At 48.7% G+C, this 20,695-nt stretch overlaps 1 protein-coding gene across 6 annotated transcripts; it reads right to left on the bottom strand.

The window, feature by feature from the left end:
- Window positions 1–65: 65 nt before the first annotated feature.
- ahcyl2a (adenosylhomocysteinase like 2a) lies at window positions 66–20,695 on the bottom strand. Of its 6 annotated transcripts, none has more exons than XM_052119651.1 (17): window positions 20,208–20,695; window positions 13,584–13,695; window positions 13,328–13,471; window positions 13,112–13,212; window positions 12,843–12,945; window positions 9,510–9,604; window positions 9,282–9,388; window positions 8,957–9,073; window positions 8,766–8,829; window positions 8,535–8,623; window positions 8,333–8,403; window positions 8,165–8,259; window positions 7,956–8,054; window positions 7,595–7,663; window positions 852–930; window positions 605–725; window positions 66–500 (listed from the first exon to the last, which is right to left on the bottom strand). In XM_052119651.1, exons 1-17 carry the CDS (start codon window positions 20,517–20,519, stop codon window positions 494–496), a joined length of 1,785 nt encoding a protein of 594 aa, XP_051975611.1. In that variant the 5' UTR covers window positions 20,520–20,695; the 3' UTR covers window positions 66–493. The 6 variants fall into 6 exon arrangements, with proteins under 6 accessions (XP_051975611.1, XP_051975615.1, XP_051975613.1 ...); XM_052119655.1 differs by lacking the exon at window positions 20,208–20,695 and adding an exon at window positions 18,857–19,018 and having other exon boundaries at window positions 85–500; XM_052119653.1 differs by lacking the exon at window positions 20,208–20,695 and adding an exon at window positions 18,800–19,018 and having other exon boundaries at window positions 89–500.

The following is a 20,695-nucleotide window of genomic DNA, read 5'->3' as shown; positions in this document are numbered from 1 at the left end:
TAAAATATAAAATATATATAAAACCTTTTTATGTCAAACAATGTATTCTGTTTTCTGTTTTGTTGTTTACTTTACCTTGAAGAACTTTTTTTTTAAAAAAACTCTAAAAAACAAACAGTGGCAGAATGCTTTGTATTTTTATTTTTTATTATAGAACCGTGCACAAAGGTGAACACCACTCAGTACAATAAATCATCTATTCACTTGTTGCATTTTCTACCTTTCGCTTTAAATTATCATTGGACTGGACAAGCTGAAATATATGTTGTGCGTGTTAGAAATGAAAACACCTTAGAAATGTCAAAATAGCAAGCAGCAATAAAAAAAATTGCAATAGAGTTGATTGTAAAGGACAAGCTTGTAATATCAAATGCTGTAGAAAAGCGAGATAAATGGATTCCTCGCCCAGTCAAGTCTAGGCCTACAAAGTTCCCATAGTTTAAGGTCCATCTTTTTGATAAATATGATATTGAGTTGAAGATCTCTACCTATTTTAATACCTAAAAAAGGAAAAAACAAAGCAGATTTTAAATACTTCTAATTTCTTGTAAAATTGTAATAATTGGAGAGCTGTGTGGTTTAAATTTGTTACTACGTTTGTCACCTGTAGTAACTCGGCTTGAAGGGGCCGTGTTTACTCAAACACAGGTATTTTGCTTGATCATCAGTAAGCTCAGTCAGTTGTGCGTCAAAGGTCTGAAGGTGCAGGCCTGCAACATACTCATCTGGCACACAATATATAGAATTATATTTTGATGCATTAAAAAAACATTGTTCAATGTAATCTTCATTAAAATCTTTTTATTATAATGCAATCATTCAAGGCCATTAATGTCCATTGTGATTCTTACCTAGTTTCTTGGGAAGAAGGTAGACATCTTGTTTGTAACGGCCCTCTGGGGCATTAAAGAGCTCAATCAATGCCAAAGCCTAAAAAGTACATAAAAAAATGAAGCAAGCTAAACAACTATCCACAGAGAACATATCAATTTCAGTATCCACAAAATAATTTAAAACCCAAAAATGGCACAAAACTATTATGCACCCCATATTAAATACATTCTGTTTTACTAAAATAAATGTTCCTTTAAACGTTTTATTGTTCTGCCCAGCTAGTCTTTGTTATTTAGGCTAATTGAGAATAGAAAACGTTTGGTTACGTATGTAACCTCCATTCCCCGAGGGAGGGAACGACATGTTGTGTTGGAGAAGCGACACTAGGGGTCTCTCTTGAGCGCCGATATTCACCTCTGATCTATTGAAAAGGGCCAATGGGAGTTGGCAGTCAGTATTTGCATACCCCGCCCCCGGACATACGGGTATTTAAGCGGGGCAAATACGGGAGTTCATTCAGGATTTTTCTGAGGAGCCGGAAATGGTCCGGCCACAACAGTGGCTCGGTTCAGCGACATGGCGGAGGAAAGACCCAACGTGTCGTTCCCTCCCTCGGGGAACGGAGGTTACATACGTAACCAAACGTTCCCCTTCTGTCGCTCTCTCCACGTTGTGTCGGAGAAGCGACACTAGGGGACCCATTCCAATCTTGCCATGCGCTGAGCCATGTACGTGAACCGCCGATACAGAGGCGAGCAGGGATTTCATCCAGTGCCGTGCATCGTCTGTACCTGGCTGCACGTACCATTCCCCAATGCCCCATAAGAACATCGGAATCCTTGTAGTTACCCTGGGAGGGGAACAAGGCGATGTTTGCCAACATGGGAACGGGCCAGCCTGGCTGGGCCTCTTTTCTCTCTATGTTTCTCGCATAGAGCAATCACGGCCGGGGCCCTTACACGCATATAGGGAAGGGGGTCTTACCCATACCCTGCGGAGACCACACCTGCCCTTTTTCTTGGGGAGGAAAAGTGGTAGACACGTCACACGGCCGTCTTAGGGCTCGTGTGGAAAGTATGGTGCGGTGGTAGATCCAGCCTCAAAAGGGGGAGTTGCTACAGCACGGCGACCGGGGCAGCTGTAACTGCCTAAGGGAGACACGGGGGTCCGCTCGTAAGGGGACAGAACCGTGGAATTACACACAGGGGGAGTCCGAACCGGAGGCCTTCTTATTTTACCTGTGGAACCCCTATACCAGTACAGGGTGGCCATCAGGGTACCCGCAGTGGCTTGGGTCGGCGAGTTCCTCCGCTGAACCGCGGACCCGGAGGGCTGGGGAGGAATCGACCAGGGTCCCAACTCGGAGTGGGGCGCCCTGGGAAGAAGGCGCACTACTTTACCTTGATGTCAGGAAAAGGGAGCTGGGCGCAAGTGATCCACCTGGCCGGTCGGTCTACGTGTTACCGAGTTCTACGGGCTCGGACCTGAGAAAACACAAGACGCCACCGACTCAACGCGGAGGTTGTAAAACCTCGCGAAGGTGTTGGGTGTTGCCCAACCCACGGCTCTACAGATGTCTGCTAGGGAGGTGCCCTTGCCAGTGCCCACGAGGACGCAACACCCCTTGTTGAGTGAGCTCTGACCCGCAAGGGTAGGGGCACGGCCTGGGTGTGATAAGCCAGTGTGATGGCGTCGACAACCCAGTGGGCGAGCCTCTGTTTGGAGACGGCATTCCCTTTCTGCCGTCCCCCAAAGCAGACAAAGAGCTGCTCAGAGCGCTTTCTGGTGCTCTGTGTGCGGTCCAGGTAAATGCGCAGGGCGCGCACTGGACACAGCAACGAAAGGGCTGGGTCTGCCTCCTCCCGGGGCAGCGCTTGCAGGTTCACTACCTGATCTCGGAATGGTGTGGTAGGAACCTTGGGCACATAGCCCGGTCGCGGTCTTAGGATCACAGACGTATCTGCCGGACCGAACTCCAGGCAAGTGTCGCTGACAGAGAACGCTTGCAGGTCCCCGACCCTCTTGATGGAGGCGAGCGCGATCAGCAGGGCCGTCTTAAGAGAGAGGGCCCTGAGTCCAATTGCTTCAAGCGGCTCGAAGGGAGGTCTCTGGAGTCCTGCCAAGACTACCGAGAGATCCCAGGAGGGAACTAGGCCTGGCCGGGAGGGATTCAACCTCTGGGCGCCTCTCAGGAACCTGAGGATCAGGTCGTGCTTGCCCAAAGACTTGCCGTCTACAGGATCATGGTGGGCGGCAATGACGGCAACATACACCTTGAGAGTGGACGGGGACAGCCTCCTGTCCAGCCTCTCCTGTAGGAACAGGAGCACTGACTTGATAGCGCATCTCTGCGGGTCTTCAGTTCCGGAAGAACACCAATCTGCGAACAAGCGCCACTTTAGGGCGTGAAGGTGCCTGGTAGAAGGGGCTCTGGCTTGGTTGATTGTATTCACAACGGTCGCCGGTAAGCCGGCTAGCTCTTACGCGTCCCGTCCAGGGACCAGACGTGGAGGTTCCAGAGGTCTGGGCGCGGGTGCCAGAGCGTGCCCCGTCCCTGAGAGAGGAGGTCCTTTCTCAGGGGAATTCGCCAGGGAGGAGCTGTCGTGAGAAGCCTGAGTTCCGAGAACCAAGTCCGAGTGGGCCAGTAGGGGGCCACTAACGTGACTTGCTCCTCGTCCTCCCTGACCTTGCACAGCACCAGTGCAAGAAGGCTCACTGGGGGAAATGCGTACTTGCGCAGCCCCGAGGGCCAGCTGTGTGCCAGCGCGTCTGTCCCAAGGGGAGCCTCTGTTAGGGCGTACCAGAGCGGGCAGTGGGAGGTTTCCTGGGAGGCGAACATGTCTACCTGGGCCTTGCCGAACCATTCCCAAATCAGCTGGACCGACTGGGGGTGAAGCCTCCACTCCCCGCCGGGCAGGCGTTGTCATGATAGCGCGTCCGCTACGACGTTGAGCTTGCCGGGGATGTGAGTGGCGCGCAGTGACTTGAGTCACTGCTGGCTCCATAGGAGGAGACAGCGGGCGAGTTGTGACATGTTGTGGGAGCGTACCTTGGCGATTTATGTACGCCCCCACTGTGGTGCTGTCCGATCTCACGAGGACATGTTTGTCCCGAACTAACGGGAGGAACTTCCTGAGAGAAAGAAGGACGGTCAACAACTCCAGGCAATTGATGTGCCAACGCAGCGGGGCCCCTTTCCAACGGCCCGCTGCTGCGTGCCCGCTGCACACGGCACCCCACCGGGAGGCGTCGGTTGTGACCAGGACGCAGCGGGACACCTGCTGCAGGGGCACTCCTGCCCGTAGAAAGCAGAGGTCTGTCCAGGGTCAGAGTGTTTTGAGGCAGGCAGGGGTGATCCTTACCCGATGCGTGCCGTGGTGCCATGCTTGTCTCGGGACTCCAGTCTGAAGCCAGTGCTGGAGTGGTCTCACATGCATCAACCCCAGCGGCGCGACCGCCGCGGAGGACGCCATATGCCCCAGGAGCCTCTGGAAAAGTTTTAGAGGGACCACTGTGCCTGGCTTCAAGGAAGCGAGGCAGTCCAGCACCGACTGAGCACGCTCGCTCGTGAGACGTGCTGTCATTGAGACTGAGTCTAACTCCAACCCGAGAAAAGAGATGCTCTGAACCGGAGTGAGCTTGCTCTTTTCCCAGTTGACCTGAAGCCCCAAGCGGCTGAGGTGCCGGAGCATCTGGTCTCTGTGTGTGCATAGTAAGTCTCGAGAGTGTGCTAGGATGAGCCAGTCGTCGAGGTAGTTGAGAAATGCGGATGCCGGCTACTCGTAGCGGGGCAAGGGCCGCCTCTGCGACTTTCGTAAAGACGCGAGGGGATAGAGACAGGCCGAAGGGGAGGGCTTTGTACTGGAACGCCTGGCCGTCGAACGCGAACCGTAAGAAGGGTCGGTGTCGTGGCAGAATTGAGACGTGGAAGTACGCGTCCTTCTGGTCTACCGCTGCGAACCAATCTAGATGCTGAACGCCAGCCAGAATATTTCTCTGCGTGAGCATTTTGAACGGGAGTTTTAACAAGGCCCGATTGAAAACTCGCAAGTCCAGGATTGGTCGTAAGCCGCCGCTTTCTTGGGTACAATGAAGTAAGGGCTGTAGAAACCCTTCCTCATTTCGGTTGGAGGGACGGGCTCTACCGCGCCCTTGGCTAAGAGGGTCGTGATTTCCGCGGACGCCCCTGAAGGGGGGCGGGAGCCGAGCAAACTGAATTGCGTAACAGAGTCGAATGGTCCGGTGCAGCCAGCGTGATGCATTGGGAAGCGAAAGCCACGCTTCCCAGCTCTACGCTAGGGGCACCAAAGGGACGAGTATTTTGGACGTACCCGGCGGGGCCTCGCAGCGGGGCGGAACAGGTAATGCAGCGTCGGGCGGCTTCGTTGCGGCCTGAGGCTGAGGTGCTGAGAATAGACTCAAAGCACTTACCTTGCTTCGCGCACCCGGCAGGGGGCGGGTTCGTGACTGAGGAGGAGGTCTGATGCTGGCATCCTCTGGACTCGTCTGAACCGGCCGGCCGGGGGACAGTTGTGGGCAGGCGGAAGGCGGGATCGCCGCGTCCGGTGTACCGGGACTGTCGTAATCTGAAAGCAGATTGCCGTGAGAACGGCATTTGCGGGCCACGTGACCCAGAGGCAAAGGAAATAGCTCTATTATTGAGAATGTGGAAAATGTAAAAACAAAGGATTCTCCTCCCGGCCCTCCACCGGGGAACGGAGAGGTCTTACCACCTCCGGAGCTAACGTCTCGGTCTCTGGGTCGGTCGTCTCAGGAGCGCCTGGGAGCCTTCCGGGTCCTCGAGGGGGTCCGTGAGACGAGGGGGCGTCCTCTTTCTGTGGGGAGCTCAACGCGGGGCTGAGAGCTAGGCCCACTCTCGTTCGTTGAGGCGGAGTACCACTTCCTTTCTTCCTTGAAAGCCGCAGGAGGATGCCCTCGGCAAGCAGACAGGGCATGGCCCCTGGCGGCAGGTTTGTGGCGGGGCAGGACGTGTGACCTGGCCTCAGTCTGTTTCTTCACCACTGAGGACTGCTGGGTGGAGTCGTCAGGTGGTGTCGCCGAATGGAGCTGGGAGACTGGAGAGTTTTGAGAAAGCGTGCTTTGTCTACCTCCTGTACTACGACCAGATCCAGTCCATTTGTTATGTTTCTGGACCACGAGGGTGGACATCGCCTGTCCGAGTGCAGTTCCTGCAGCACGTCAAGAACAGTACTACCCAAGTGCAAATCTTGAAGTGCCTTGGCCCGGTGGACTTGCAGGGAGGGGCCATGGCATGCAGGGGGGGAGCGGTCTGGGACCGTTCTACCGCCGAGGGTAGTGAGAGCGGAGGAGCGAGGAAGCTTGGCTCGCTCAGCTCGTCGTGCACGTCCGGGAAGGAACGGGGGGGCGCGGCTGTGGGCGGCGCACCAGGCCGTGAATCATCAAGCCCGGGGAAGCATAGCGGCTCTCCGTGCGTCAGGCTCAGACTGGGCAAGCAGACCCGTAGGTGGCGGCCCAGGCGAGTTATCCGCATCCGATGCCGCTGTGACGCTTTCCGATGCAGCGGTGATGTCGTCATCCAATGTCCGGGAGCTCCAGGGACCGGGCGGCCGGCCGTTAGGCGGACCGCGCTTATCCCGAGCTCGTGAGGGGAGCAAGCAAGCGTGCAGGGGGGGGGGGTTTCGAGCGGTTTTTACCCAGCGAAACGCAGCCCGCCATTATCCCGGGATCATCTTCATCGCTCGCGGCGCCTGCGTCAATCCCGTAGGTAGGAGGCGAGGAGCGGAGGGCGGCTGAAGTGGCTTTCTTCCTCACAAGAAAGCAGAGATCGCAACGCTGCTGCAGCTATGTTCTCAGGCTGAAAACATAACCCATTGGAGAGCATGCTCATCCCGAGCCCGGACGGAAAACAGCAAGCGTGCCGGGGAGGCGGGGGGTTTCAAGGGGGTTCACCCGGCGAAACGCAGCCCGTCATTGACCCCAGATCGTTTTCATCGCCCGCGGCGCCTGCCTCAATCCCGTGGGAAGGAGGCGAGGGGGGCGGCTGAAGCGGCTCTCTCTCACCACAAGAGAAAGCCTATGACCGCAATGCTGTCATGGCTATGTTTTCATACTGAAAACATAGACCATTCATAAAAAACGCTGCCTGCATGTTTCGCAACCCAGGTACGCCAGGCGGTTTTTATGACCGTCAGAGGTGGGGAGAAATCACCGCCTCCAAAAACTACACAGGGGCGGAAAGGCATCTTCAGAAAGACGCGTCCTGAAAAGGACGTTCTACGCCGCTGTGTTTGCTCTTTTAGAGAAATTTACTCTTTTAAGGAAAATAACTCTTTTAATATACACAGTGTGTATGTGTGTCTGCGCTGTCGAAGCGCTCAGGGGCAACAATGCAAGCCGTGCAAAGTGAAGGAGAAAGCCACTGTTGTGCGCCGTCAAGATCCAACAACATGCAGATCGTCAGAGGAAACAGGAATGTTTTATAGTGGTGTGTAAACTCGCAGCAACTGCAGACAGACCATCGGCTCCGAAGAAATTTTCTGAATGAACTCCCGTATTTGCCCCGCTTAAATACCCGTATGTCCGGGGGCGGGGTATGCAAATACTGACTGCCAACTCCCATTGGCCCTTTTCAATAGATCAGAGGTGAATATCGGCGCTCAAGAGAGACCCCTAGTGCCGCTTCTCCGACACAACGTGGAGAGAGCGACAGAAGGGGAAACTTAAGCCTTTAGGCTATCAACCTCATTTAAATTCATGTATTAACTATCCTTTCCCATACCTGTGTGGTGGCTGTGATGGAAAGCACATATATGGGTACAGTGGAGCAGCTCAGATTAAGAACACGGCCCTGAAACCAAATGTGGTAAAACAGTACCCTGCATTATATTAGTTATCGATATGCCATGTGGGTTATAAAGAGATGTACATGATATCTTTACAAGATTGACACGAAGTACAAAATGTTCTTGGATCGACATCCTTTGATCCTAGAACAAAAGTCTTATCAACATAATTGCCCTGTGATTTCAGGTAAGTGGTAAGTGATGTGATTGGTCAATAGAAATATTGTCCCAGGAACATGTCCTACTTGTGTACAACATGCTATATGTGCTCTATAGGGTTTGTATTTTTCCTCTCACCTCCGCTATGAGAATAATTCTTTTGCCATCAGGCCATATAACGTGATCCACTTGTTGTCTCAAATGGTGCCATGTCAATTCTGGCGTTCTCAGACTAACCTGAATAATTCAAATCCAAACACAAATTTTAAGGTTGGCAAGAAATTAAATTAAAAGCATCCAATTGCCTATCAAAATAATGTGTTTTACCAAGTCCTGCAACCACCTACCACATCAATTTCTGTATTGGATCGTCCCATGTTGCAGACAATGCACCCATTCTTCATTTGGTCCATATGTTCCCTCACAACAACATTTTTGTTACCTGTATGAACAAAGAGTGGGTTGTCATAGCAAATAACAGTGTTAAGTTAATAGTCGAGCATTGTGGAACTTGCCTGTGCAGGTGATAACAATGTCCACTTGTCTTATGACATCACCTAGTCTGGTCAATCGAAAGCCATCCATGCTAGGTAAGATATGATTGGACCATGTCAAGGATGATACATACATGTGGCAAACATGCAAATGTAGTGATATGTCATTCTAACTTTCTGAAGCTATAAATTTCAAGATTCTTTCAGGTAACCAATGTCTTACCATGCCTGTAGAGCACAGATAGGATCAATCTCTGTTACATACACAACAGAACCCAATGCTTTTAAAGCTGAACAGCAACCTTTTCCCACCTGTGGGCATCAATATTTACATACACACACAAACACACAGAGGCCAATAGGCTAAAACCGGTGACAATGAGTATTCTGAAACTGACAAAAAAAGAGCCTAATTTATTTGAAACAGGTGATGTAATATTACATGTTACCTCACCTCTCCATATCCACATACAGCCACCTGTTTCCCCCCAAACATAACATCAGTGGTCTTTTTTAGACTAAAAGAATAAGAGTAAGATAGAAAGTGATTTAATATGGTGCTTAATCATAAATTTATAAACATTTTAAACTAATACACCAGGACATTCTTAAATATATTGTGATCATGTGTCCAACCCATATTACCTATCCAGAATGGATTCCTTGCAGAAGTAAAGGTTGTCAAACTTCTGTTTTGTGACGGAGTCATTGACATTTATGGCTGGCACACAGAGTTTTCCTGCTTTAGACAGGTGATGAAGCCTGAACAGAGATAAATGTGATGCAACACAAGATTAAAGTTGTTTCAAGACAAGCTCATCATGCAAACACCCTTGTGTCAGATCAATGCAATCACCTCTTTAACAAATAAAGATATAGGAGCATCCATTACATTGTACAAATAGAGGGTCTTCTCTTTTTTATCAAATAAAAAATACAATAAAGAAAATGTATTATTATCAAACGATACCTGTGAATTCCAGTGATACTCTCTTCAACAACACCCTTGACTTTTTTGAAGAGGTGAGGGTATTTCTTGTATATCCAATGTGTCATATCTCCTCCATCATCAAGGATCTAAAAATGAAAGGTCATTAACCAAACTTCTTTACAGGTGACAGACAAGATACGATACGACAAGACACTATATTGCTCCTTGGAAGGAAAAGTGGTCCCATATCACTGGAGGGACTCATACCATGTTCGGCTCCCAGCTCTCCAGATTTACACAGCGATCAATACACCACCAGAAATCATCTTCAGACTCCTCCTGCCATGCAAACACTGGGAAATCTCCCATGGAGAACAGAAAACAACAAGATTGTTGTCAAAGCAGGTAAAACCAAAATAACATATTTTTTTTGCATTTGTTAATATCCAAAGTGACTTACAGTGAAATCAAGGTATACATTTAATCTTTCATCCATTCCCTGGGAATCAAACCCCATGTTATTTGCTCTGTGACCTGAACTGGGTGTGTCAGATAAGGGTTCTCTAGGAACAGAGTTGGAAAATACTGCTCGAAGAACAATGGCGATATGCTAGCTCACAGATCACCTCTGACAGGTTCAAACCTCCAAACTTTTGGTTATTAACCTTTTAAACTCTAAGGGTGTTTTCAAAGATTTCCTGTTTCAGAATCAGAATGAGCTTTATGAGCTGCTTTTCCACAGTCATCCCCACTATTTTGAGCGTGTTCAGCTCAAGATTGTTGTAACCGCACCAGACAGCATCTGATCAACCTCCCATCTGTATGCAGACCTGTCACTGTCAAGGCAGATGACCGGGGGATGCACAGGGAGAAGAGCAGTGGAGACAGAAAGCATCCTTGAGGAGCGCCAGTGCTAATAGTGAGGGTCCCCAGTCTAACTAGCTGCTGCCTATCTGTCTGAAAGCTGCTGATCCATAATACAGATTGGGGTGGGCACAGAGAGCTGGGTCAGATATTGATGGTATTGAAGGCTGTACTGAAGTCCACAAATAGGATCCTTAAAAAAGTCCCAGGTATCTTGAGGTGTTGCAGAATATAATGCAGTCCCATGTTGACAGCATTATCCACAGACCTGTTTGCTCGGTAAGCAAACTGAAGGGGGTCCAGCAGGGGTCCAGTGATGTACTTCAAATGGGCCAAAACCAGTCTCTCAAATGACCACAGACGTGAGAGCGACAGGTCTGTAGTCATTTAGTCCTGTTATTTTGTGTTTTTTGGAGGGAACGGAATGATGGTGGAACATTTGAAGCAGCAGGAAACTTCACACAGCTCCAGTGATCTATTGAAGATCTGTGTAAAGATGCGGGCCTGTTGGTCAGAGCAGACATTCAGACAGGCAGGTGAAACATCGTCTGGGCCTGAAACTTTCTTAGTCTTTTGTTTCCGAAAGTCCGGGCACACATCCTTCTGACAGATCATAAGAGCAGTTTGAGTAGCAGGAGGGCGAGGAGGTGTGTGTGTGTGTGTGTGTGTGTGTGTGTGTAATGAAGTGAAGTGAAGATCAGAGCGGGGGAGGGGTGTGAGACTTCACTTTTCAAACCCGCAGAAAAACACAGTCAGTTCATCAGCCATTAGTTGACTCTCTACAGATCGAGGGGGAGGTGTCATATACTTGGTAATGCTTTTTAGGTGTTTCCACAGAGATACAGGATCGTTGGCTGAAAACGACAGCTTCTTTTAGCCACTCATATTTCCTTAGTCAATGTGTTCCTTTGTTGTACAATCACTTCTGTAAGCATCCTCTTTGACATGATGAAGCTGTCTGAGTTTTCCTGTAAACCATGTTTTATCGTTATTGAATGGTAAAAATGTCCTAGTAGGAATGCATATATCCTCACAGAAACTGACTTATGATGTCACGGTATCTGCGAGCTCGTCCAATCAGTGGCTGAAGCCTCAAAATCTCACCAATCAGTGCAGTCAAGCAGGCTTGTAGTTCCACCTCTGATTCATTGGTCCAACTCTTTAAAGTCCTTACTACAGGCTTAGCTGATTTTAGTTTCTGCTTGTAGTTTGGGAAAAGATGAACCAGACAGTTATCAGAGAGTCCTAAAGCTGCACGTGGGACAGAGCGATATGCATCCTTTACAGTGGTGTAGCAGTGGACCAGTATATTTCTTTCTCTGGTGGGGCATGTGATGTGTTGTTTGTATTTTTGGCAGTTCACGGGTGAGGTTAGCTTTATTAAAATCTCCCAAAATAATAATAAGTGAGTCTGGGTGTTGTTGCTCCATGTCTGTGAACGCTGCGTTCACGTATGTTTGTGGCAGGATGTACACACTCGCCAGAATAAACAAGGAAAACTCCCGCAGTGAGTAGAAAGGCTTACAGTTGATAAAGAGTGCCTCTAAATTAGGAAAGCACATCTTCTTCAATGCTGTTACATGTGTACATTATCTTTCGTTGATGTAAAAGCATGTTCCACCACCTCTCGTTTTCCCCAATAACTCCATGATCCGCTCTGAACAGCTGAAAATCCCGGCAGATGAAACAAGCTGTCTGGTATGGCTTCATTCAGCCAGGTTTCCATGAAACACAGAGCAGAGGAGTTAGAAAAGTCCTTATTTTTTTTGAGTGAGCAGAAGGTGTTTGTCCGTTTTGTTGGTGATGGTGCGGACATTCGCCAGATGAATACTCAGCAGCTGAGTTCCAAAGCCGCATTGATGAAGCTTCACAAGCACACCGGCTTGCTTCCTTCAAGTGCATCTTTTGGATCGCTTGTAGAGCACTGCTGCGCCTCCAACTAAGATGTCTAATAAAATGTCTGAATAATCAAACACCAGCAAGAAATTATCAGGTATGCTCTGCCGAATTTTCAGCAGTTCATCCCTGGTGAAACTGATCAACTTTCAGAGACATACCCAAAATTAAAGGCTTATAACTTCACAAAAAAAAAAAAAAAAAACAAGGGGGGTCAAGTGTTTGGTATATTTTTAAAGAAAACTTTTCAAATGTTTAATGATATAGATTATGATCAATTCTGAGACTATCAGCCAATGAAACTGTTATTTATTTTCAAAGCTTTTTTTGTTATTTTTCTAATTTGACATTGTAGGGTGTAAATAAGATAAAAAAAAAAACAGTTTTTGTTTTGTTCCTAATCATCTGTAATCAAGTAGAATTTTGTGTTAATTAGACAAAGCAATCAAAAGTTATAACATTGCAAATATGATTGATCCTAGTGTCCAAAAACATCTCCAAGTGTTCCAAAGTTACAAGCAAAAACTCGGTATATAAGCAGCACCTGTTTACATGTAACATGTATGTCAAAGACATAGACTTAGCTATTACTTGCTATATTTTTCTCTGAGAGTAAAACAAATAGGCTGGTTGTATTCCAGCTTTCCAACGACATATGACACATGGCTATTTGATCAGTTTGTTGTTTTTACCCAGTTACAATAAAATGTGCAGTGATCTTTCACCACTGGGCCACTCCACACTCAGAAGTACACATTTAAGTTTTATTGGACAAAAAAGTATGATGTCTTATTAAGAGTATTCAGACAGTTAGAGAGAGAGTATGTGATTCTCTTTTACCTTGCTCTGCCAAAGCAGCTGCCACTTCATTCTGGGTGGAGTAAATATTGCAGGCTGCCCACCTGCACTGAGCCCCTAACATTGTCAGGGTCTCGAACAGCACCTAGTGAGGAAAAATGTGTTAGGGAGTAGGCTGTTTCATATGTTTCCACGTTGTGTGAAGGTCTTTGAAAAGCACAAGGGAGTATACAGGGTTTAGTTTCTGTATTCAGTATGCTTTGTTTTCTCTGTCAGTATGACAGTAGGGAGGGATTATAGATGACACTTACAGCTGTCTCGGCGGTGACGTGGGTACAGCCGACTATTTTAGCCCCGGCAAGTGGCTTCTCTCCATGGGCTGCTTTTCTTAAGGCCATCAGTGCAGTCATCTCTTCAACAAATAAAGGTACAGGAACATCCATCACATTTATGTATCTAGTCAATTATATAAAGTAGCTGGACATGCACAATACATATGTTCTTGCATGTTTTAAACCATATAATACCGTCCTCTGCAAGCTGTATCTCTCGACGGCCGAAATCAGCCAGCTTGATGTTTTTTATGCAGAAATCTCTGTTTCCTTTAGAGTTAATCTGCTGCCTGTCTCGAGGACAAACTTCATCGTCTCCATTTTCTGCATCTGAGCCCCCTGAGAAAAAATTTGAGAAGTAAACTAGAATCAAAGATTGTTTGCAAGGATAAAGAGAACTACCAAAAAACATTTTCAATTCTCCAATTTAAGAAACTCCAAAATCATCTACCTGAGCTGTTGCTGTCTGAAGAAGAATGAGAAATGGAGTGGGATAGAGAGCTGCGACCAGTCTTGGTTAATCGACTGTTGAATTCTCGTGGCTGATCAGGATACTGGATTGGCTAAGAAAAAATTATTCCACAAAACTTCCACTAATTACATTTTCTTGAAGATTTTGATGTGGTAATTGTTAAGCAATTAAATTGTTTGACATTGTTTTGAATACAATAGGTAAGGATATGAAATTTGATGTTTGCAAATGCAAATTTGAGAAATATTACAAATTTGAGGAACCAAAATGTTAAGGGGTGTTTCAAAATCACAGAATCATTATTATGCTTTATACTCAATAAGGCTATATATAATGGTACAAATATTAAAATTAAAGTTTGCATTAAAAAAGCCACATTGATGGCTTAATTTTACACTTTTTTTTCATCTCTCAAATACTGCAAGAGATCCTGTTGACCAGTTATAAAGTGAATTAACACTTTTCTATACTCACATACAGTACATACTTAAATACACATACACACTAAACAAACTAATAATTAAAAACTTAATTTATTATGGCATCATATTTATTCTTTTGAGTTAATTTTCAAGTAGTCCCATAAATGTAAACTATGGTGAAGTACACTGTATCTGTTATGAGGGGTGCGGAAGCAGGACAAGACTGACAAGAGGTGCGGATCCAAACGCGGTTTTTATTGACTTTAACACATAAGAAATAAAAGGTAAACACAAAGGAAAGTCCACGATGGGAAAACTGGAAACTTAAAACACGATGAAACAAAACACAAAGAAAACTAAGAACTCGGGAAGGGAACACGGACCAGGCTTGGCAACATACAAGAAACGAACAACAATCGACAGAGACTAAACAAAGAACCAGGGTTTAAATACACAGACAAAGTGGAGACAGAACGAGACACAGGTGGAAACAATGATGAGTGCAGGCAGTGAGGGAGGCCGGGAATTGTGGGAAATGTAGTTTTAGACAAGGACAGTGAAACACGGGGCGGACAACAAAGAAAACGTGACATGGAGCGTGAACGGTGATGGGTGAAAAGGAAAACACGGAGCAGACAAGGAAACATGACAAGAATGTGAATAGAGAAACATAGAACACAAGACAACAGTGAACATGACAGAATAAAAGAAACTACAAAAAGACTACAAAACCAAAACAGGAATTAAACTAAACTTCACGATGACAGTACAAAAACAAAAGACAACAGGGAACATAACATAACCCCCCTCAAAAGGACCGGATTCCAGACGGTCCTAACAAAAAAGACAGAAAAACCAAAAAAAACAAAATTACCAAAGAGTGAGGGGGTAGACCGGGGGGGAAAACAGACAGATGAAAGGGAGAACAAGGGACACAGAGGCCATCCAAGGAGGCACAAGGGGCAACTGGGCAGTCCATGGGGGCACAAGGGGCAATTAGGCAGTCCGTGGGGGCACACGGGGAAATGAGACAGTCCGTGGGGGCACACGGGGAAATGAGACAGTCCACGGGGGCAAAAAGGGACAGGTTTAGGGGGCCAGGGAGGGATCGACCGGGCAGGGACAGGTTTCTGTGGTCTGGGAGGAGGCCACAGGACAGGGGCCGGCTTTGGTGGCCTGGGAGATGGCCATGGGCCAAGGGCCGGTTCAGGGGACCTGGGAGGTGGCCCCAGGACCGAGGCCGGTTTGGGTGGCCTAGGAGATGGCCGTGGGGCAGGGGCCGGTTCAGGGGCCCTGTGAGGAGGAGTGGCCACTGGGGAGGCCGGCGGAGCCGCGTGAGGCAGAGCCAAGGAGGACCTCGGAGGCGGAGCCGAGGGAGGTGATGGCTTAGAAGGCCCTAAAGGCGGTGCTGGGGGTGGCTCAGGAGGCGGAGCCGAGGCTAGGAGGCGGCAGTGCCGTGAGGAGGCTTTAGGAGCGGAGACCAGGAAGGCTCTGGAGTCTCTGGGGGCAGAGCCGTAGGAGGCTCTGGAGGCGGAGCCGTAGGAGGCTCGGGAGGCTCTGAGGGTGGAGCCGTGGAAGGCTCGGGAGATTCTGGAGGCAGAGCCCTGGAAGACCTAGGAGACGGGGTTGAGGAAGGCGGAGCCGAGGATGGCTCAGGAGGCGGAGCCGTGGGAGTCTCTGGGGGCAGAGCCGTAAGAGGCTGTGGAGGCGGAGCCGTAGGAGGCTCGGGAGGCTCTGAGGGCGGAGCCGTCGGAAGTTCAGGTGGTTCGAGAGGCGGAGCCTTAGGAGGCTCGGGAGGCGGAGCCGTAGGAGGCTCAAGAGGCTCTGGAGGCGGAGCCGTGGAAGGCTCGAGAGGTGGAGCCCTGGAAGGCTCGAGAGACTCGAGAGGCGGAGCCGAGGGAGGCAGCGCCGTCGGAGGTTTCAGAGGTAGAGGCTTGGTAGGTTCTGGAGTCTCTGGGGGCAAAGCTTTTGGAGGCTCGGGAATCTCTGGAAGAAGAGCCGTAGGAAGCTCTGGAGACTTGGGGGGCGGAGCCCTAGTAGGCTCGAAAGGTTTGAGGGGCGGAGCCCTGGAAGGCTCGAGAGGCCTGAGGGGCGGAGCCCTGGGAGGCTCGAGCGGCTTGAGGGGCGGAGCCCTGGGAGGCTCGAGCGGCTTGAGGGGCGGAGCCCTGGGAGGCTCGAGCGGCTTGAGGGGCGGAGCCCTGGGAGGCTCGAGCGGCTTGAGGGGCGGAGCCCTGGGAGGCTCGAGAGGCTTGAGAGGCGGAGCTCTGGAAAGCTCGGAAGGCGGAGCTCTGGAAAGCTCGGGAGGCTCGGAAGGCAGAGCTCTAGGAAGCTCGGGAGGCGGAGCTCTGGAAAGCTCGGGAGGCTCGGAAGGCGGAGCTCTAGGAAGCTCGGGAGGCGGAGCTCTGGAAAGCTCGGGAGGCTCGGAAGGCGGAGCTCTGGAAAGCTCGGGAGGCGGAGCTCTGGAAAGCTCGGGAGGCGGAGCTCTGGAAAGCTCGAGGCAGAGCTCTGGAAAGCTCGAGACTCGAAGGCGGAGCTCTGGAAAGCTCGGGAAACTTGGAAGGCAGAGCTCTAGGAAGCTCGGGAGGCGGAGCTCTGGAAAGCTCGGGAGGCTCGGAAGGCGGAGCTCTAGGAAGCTCGGGAGGCGGAGCTCTGGAAAGCTCGGGAGGCGGAGCTCTGGAAAGCTCGGGAGGCGGAGCTCTGGAAAGCTCGGGAGGCGGAGCTCTGGAAAGCTCGGGAGGCGGAGCTCTGGAAAGCTCGGGAGGAGGAGCCCTGGAAGGCTTGAGAGGTGCTGGCTCTAGGATGGGCACGACCACTGGCGCTGGCTCTCGGACGGTCGAGGCTACAGGCGCTGGCTCTGGGACGGTCGAGGCTACAGGCGCTGGCTCAGGGACGGTCGAGGCTACAGGCGCTGGCTCAGGGACGGTCGAGGCTACAGGCGCTGGCTCAGGGACGGTCGAGGCTACAGGCGCTGGCTCAGGGACGGTCGAGGCTACAGGCGCTGGCTCATTGACGTTTGAGGCTACAGGCTCTGGCTCATTGACGTTTGAGGCTAACGGCTCTGGCTCACTGACGTCTGAGGCTACAGGCACTGGCTCATTGACGTTTGAGGCTACAGGCACTGGCTCACTGACGTCTGAGGCTACTGGCGCTGGCTCGGGGACGGCCGAGGACTCAGGCTCGCTCACAGTGACATGCGTGGGCTCTAGCTCGCTCACCGTGGCTGACGAGGACTCAGGCTCGCTCACAGTGACATGCATGGGCTTTAGCTCGCTCACCGTGACATGCGTGGGCTCTGGCTCGCAGACCGGGGCTGGCGCGGGCCGGGAGGCGGAAGCCCGTCTTCTCTCCCTCCTCCGGGCTGACGAAGTGGGCCGCGCTGGCTCGTGGTAGGTGACTGGCGTGAGGGTCGGTTCGCAGACAGGTGGGGCTGGTGTTACTGGGGCCGCCGGAGGTGGTCGAAGGGACTCCATTGTGGATGGCAAGGTAGAGTCCTTCTCAGCAACGCCCACAGTTAACGGTGAGCCGCAGACCCGCAACGTCATCTCCACGAATCTGCAGAGAGTCCACTCGTGCGTTGCTGGTGGCAACCGCTCCCTCAACGAGGCGTTCAGGTTGCCCCTGAAGTAGACCACCAGGGCAGAATCCGGGAAGTCGGAGACGCTTGCCAGCCTGAGAAAATCACCAATGTGAAGCACTGCCGGTCGGTCCTCTTGCTTCAGACACAGCAGCCGATAATTGGCCTGTTGAACCGCTGGATCCATTTTTGGTCGATTGTTCTGTTATGAGGGGTGCGGAAGCAGGACAAGACTGACAAGAGGTGCGGATCCAAACGCGGTTTTTATTGACTTTAACACATAAGAAATAAAAGGTAAACACAAAGGAAAGTCCACGATGGGAAAACTGGAAACTTAAAACACAATGAAACAGATTAAACACGATGAAACAAAACACAAAGAAAACTAAGAACTCGGGTAGGGAACACGGACCAGGCTTGGCAACATACAAGAAACGAACGACAATCGACAGAGACTAAACAAAGAACCAGGGTTTAAATACACAGACAAAGTGGAGACAGAACGAGACACAGGTGGAAACAATGATGAGTGCAGGCAGTGAGGGAAGGCCGGGAATTGTGGGAAATGTAGTTTTAGACAAGGACAGTGAAACACGAGGCGGACAACAAAGAAAACGTGACATGGAGCGTGAACGGTGACGGGTGAAAAGGAAAACACGGAGCAGACAAGGAAACATGACAAGAATGTGAATAGAGAAACATAGAACACAAGACAACAGTGAACATGACAGAATAAAAGAAACTACAAAAAGACTACAAAACCAAAACAGGAATTAAACTAAACTTCACGATGACAGTACAAAAACAAAAGACAACAGGGAACATAACAGTATCTTCCTACAAAAGGCATTATGTCTATTTATAGACAAAAAGAGCTGAAACAGCTCAATTGTTTCAGCAAGTTAATGAATAAGAATTAAAAAACTTGAGGGCAGGTAATGAGAATCATTCTGTTATGTACCTTAGGGTTAGAAATAAAAATGTAACGTTATATACAAGACACCAATGGAGGTTATTTGAACACCTGCCTCAGAGTGACCACTCAATACAAAATCCCTTACTAAAATTACAAACTTCTACAAATCCCAAAAAACTAACTTAAAAAATTTTAAAACTTCAGATTTACATCATCTTATAATGTAGTTTTTCAAAAGTTATAATAGTTAAATTTCAACTTCTGTCTAAAAATGTCAAAATACCTTGATGTTAAGGGATAACACAGCATCTTTTGGTTCCCTGTTTTTAGTGAGACTGACCAGGCTATAGACTTTCCTCATGGTGTCAGATCCACTTGAGAAATCCGTAGAACAAATTCCTCACAAGCATTTAAGGGCTGAACTACAACAATGATTGTTGTGTCATTATGTGAAGTGACCAGGCAAGAGAAGCACGGATCCACTGTCAGATGTAATCCTACACTGTGGGACCAAAACCTTTATAATATGTTTAGAACAATCAGGACACTCTGGCAGGTCATGTGACTTGACAATGATTAAAGTCTGTGAGGTCACAAAAGTGAGTTATTTATCAAAAGTAATTTATTAATTATGGCCCAGTGCCATTGAGCTTCTGTAAATGTACTCACATTGTGTTGTGTACAGACTATGTTTCCGTTCAGGGTTGCTAATGATAGCAAAGAACTGGTTATTCAGTTACACATCATTTAGCAGACATGTTTAATCCCAAACGACTTACTAAAGGGACAGTCCCCTTAAAGCAACCTGGGGTTAACCTTGTTCAAGGGCATCTTGTTAAGGGATCTTAACAACCCCCAGAGTTGTGGGTCACCCTATCTAAGGTTTGAGCCCAGACAGTTTGCCACTACACCACCTTATGTCAAACAGGTATTTGGAGGTTTGCAACCTAAACGGACAGTTCCCTTGAATAAAATCTGGGGATAAGTGTCTTGTTAAAGGACAAAAGTTTGGTATACTAAACAACCTCCTGGTTGATGGGTCACCCTTTCCAGGGTTTAAACCCAGCACACATGGATTGGCAGCCCAGATGCTAATCTACGGTCCCACCAGGTGTGAAACAGTAATTTAACAGCTGTATTTTAAATGGACAGTTCTTTAGCAGACATGTTTAATCCCAAACGACTTACTAAAGGGACAGTCCCCTTAAAGCAACCTGGGGTTAACCTTGTTCAAGGGCATCTTGTTAAGGGATCTTAACAACCCCCAGAGTTGTGGGTCACCCTATCTAAGGTTTGAGCCCAGACAGTTTGCCACTACACCACCTTATGTCAAACAGGTATTTGGAGGTTTGCAACCTAAACGGACAGTTCCCTTGAATAAAATCTGGGGATAAGTGTCTTGTTAAAGGACAAAAGTTTGGTATACTAAACAACCTCCTGGTTGATGGGTCACCCTTTCCAGGGTTTAAACCCAGCACACATGGATTGGCAGCCCAGATGCTAATATACGGTCCCACCAGGTGTGAAACAGTAATTTAACAGCTGTATTTTAAATGGACAGTTCTTCTTAAGCAACCAGTGGTTGAGTACCCTTTTTCAAGGGCAAAAAAGGGCATTTCAGTACATTTGGTCTTTTCTTACACACTGCCAGACAACACTATGTTTAAGATTAATTGTAAAAAAGCACTCACCTGTTCAGCCCCAGAGGCACTTATTCTTTTTGTTCTTGGCGCTTCCCTGACAGCTACATCATTTGCATCAAACACGTCGTCACTGTTCTGCATTTGTGTGAGCCTTGATTGCCAGCTGGTTGCTGCCTCAAGCATTCTCAGTAACTTAGCGGCAGTTGTCGGCGATTGTAAGTAATCTCCATCTCCAGCTGTTTCAAAAGCAGAGGAGAATGCAGCTTCACCATTTTGGTTTCTTTCTTCAATATTGTCGTTGTCTTCCAATGGTGAAGTTGAAGACTGAAGCTCTGGTTCCCTGTTGAGGTTGCTGTCCATTTTAAAGTCTTTGGCTGAGACCTCCTTTGCTGTTGTGGTTCTTGAGAGTGAGTCTCTTTGGTCTGTAGATTTTCTGAACTGGCAGGTCTTAAATGTGTATAAACATTGCCTTAATAAAAACTGATTGTGGAAACAGTGAATGTGAAGGAAATGGGGGTAGAGGAGGCTTTCCAAGT

Source organism: Xyrauchen texanus, chromosome 46 (genome assembly GCF_025860055.1).
Source record: "Xyrauchen texanus isolate HMW12.3.18 chromosome 46, RBS_HiC_50CHRs, whole genome shotgun sequence".
NCBI classification, from domain to species: Eukaryota; Metazoa; Chordata; class Actinopteri; order Cypriniformes; family Catostomidae; genus Xyrauchen; species Xyrauchen texanus.
Note: the sequence above shows the minus strand (reverse complement) of the source record. Positions and strands in the feature narration are given on the sequence as shown.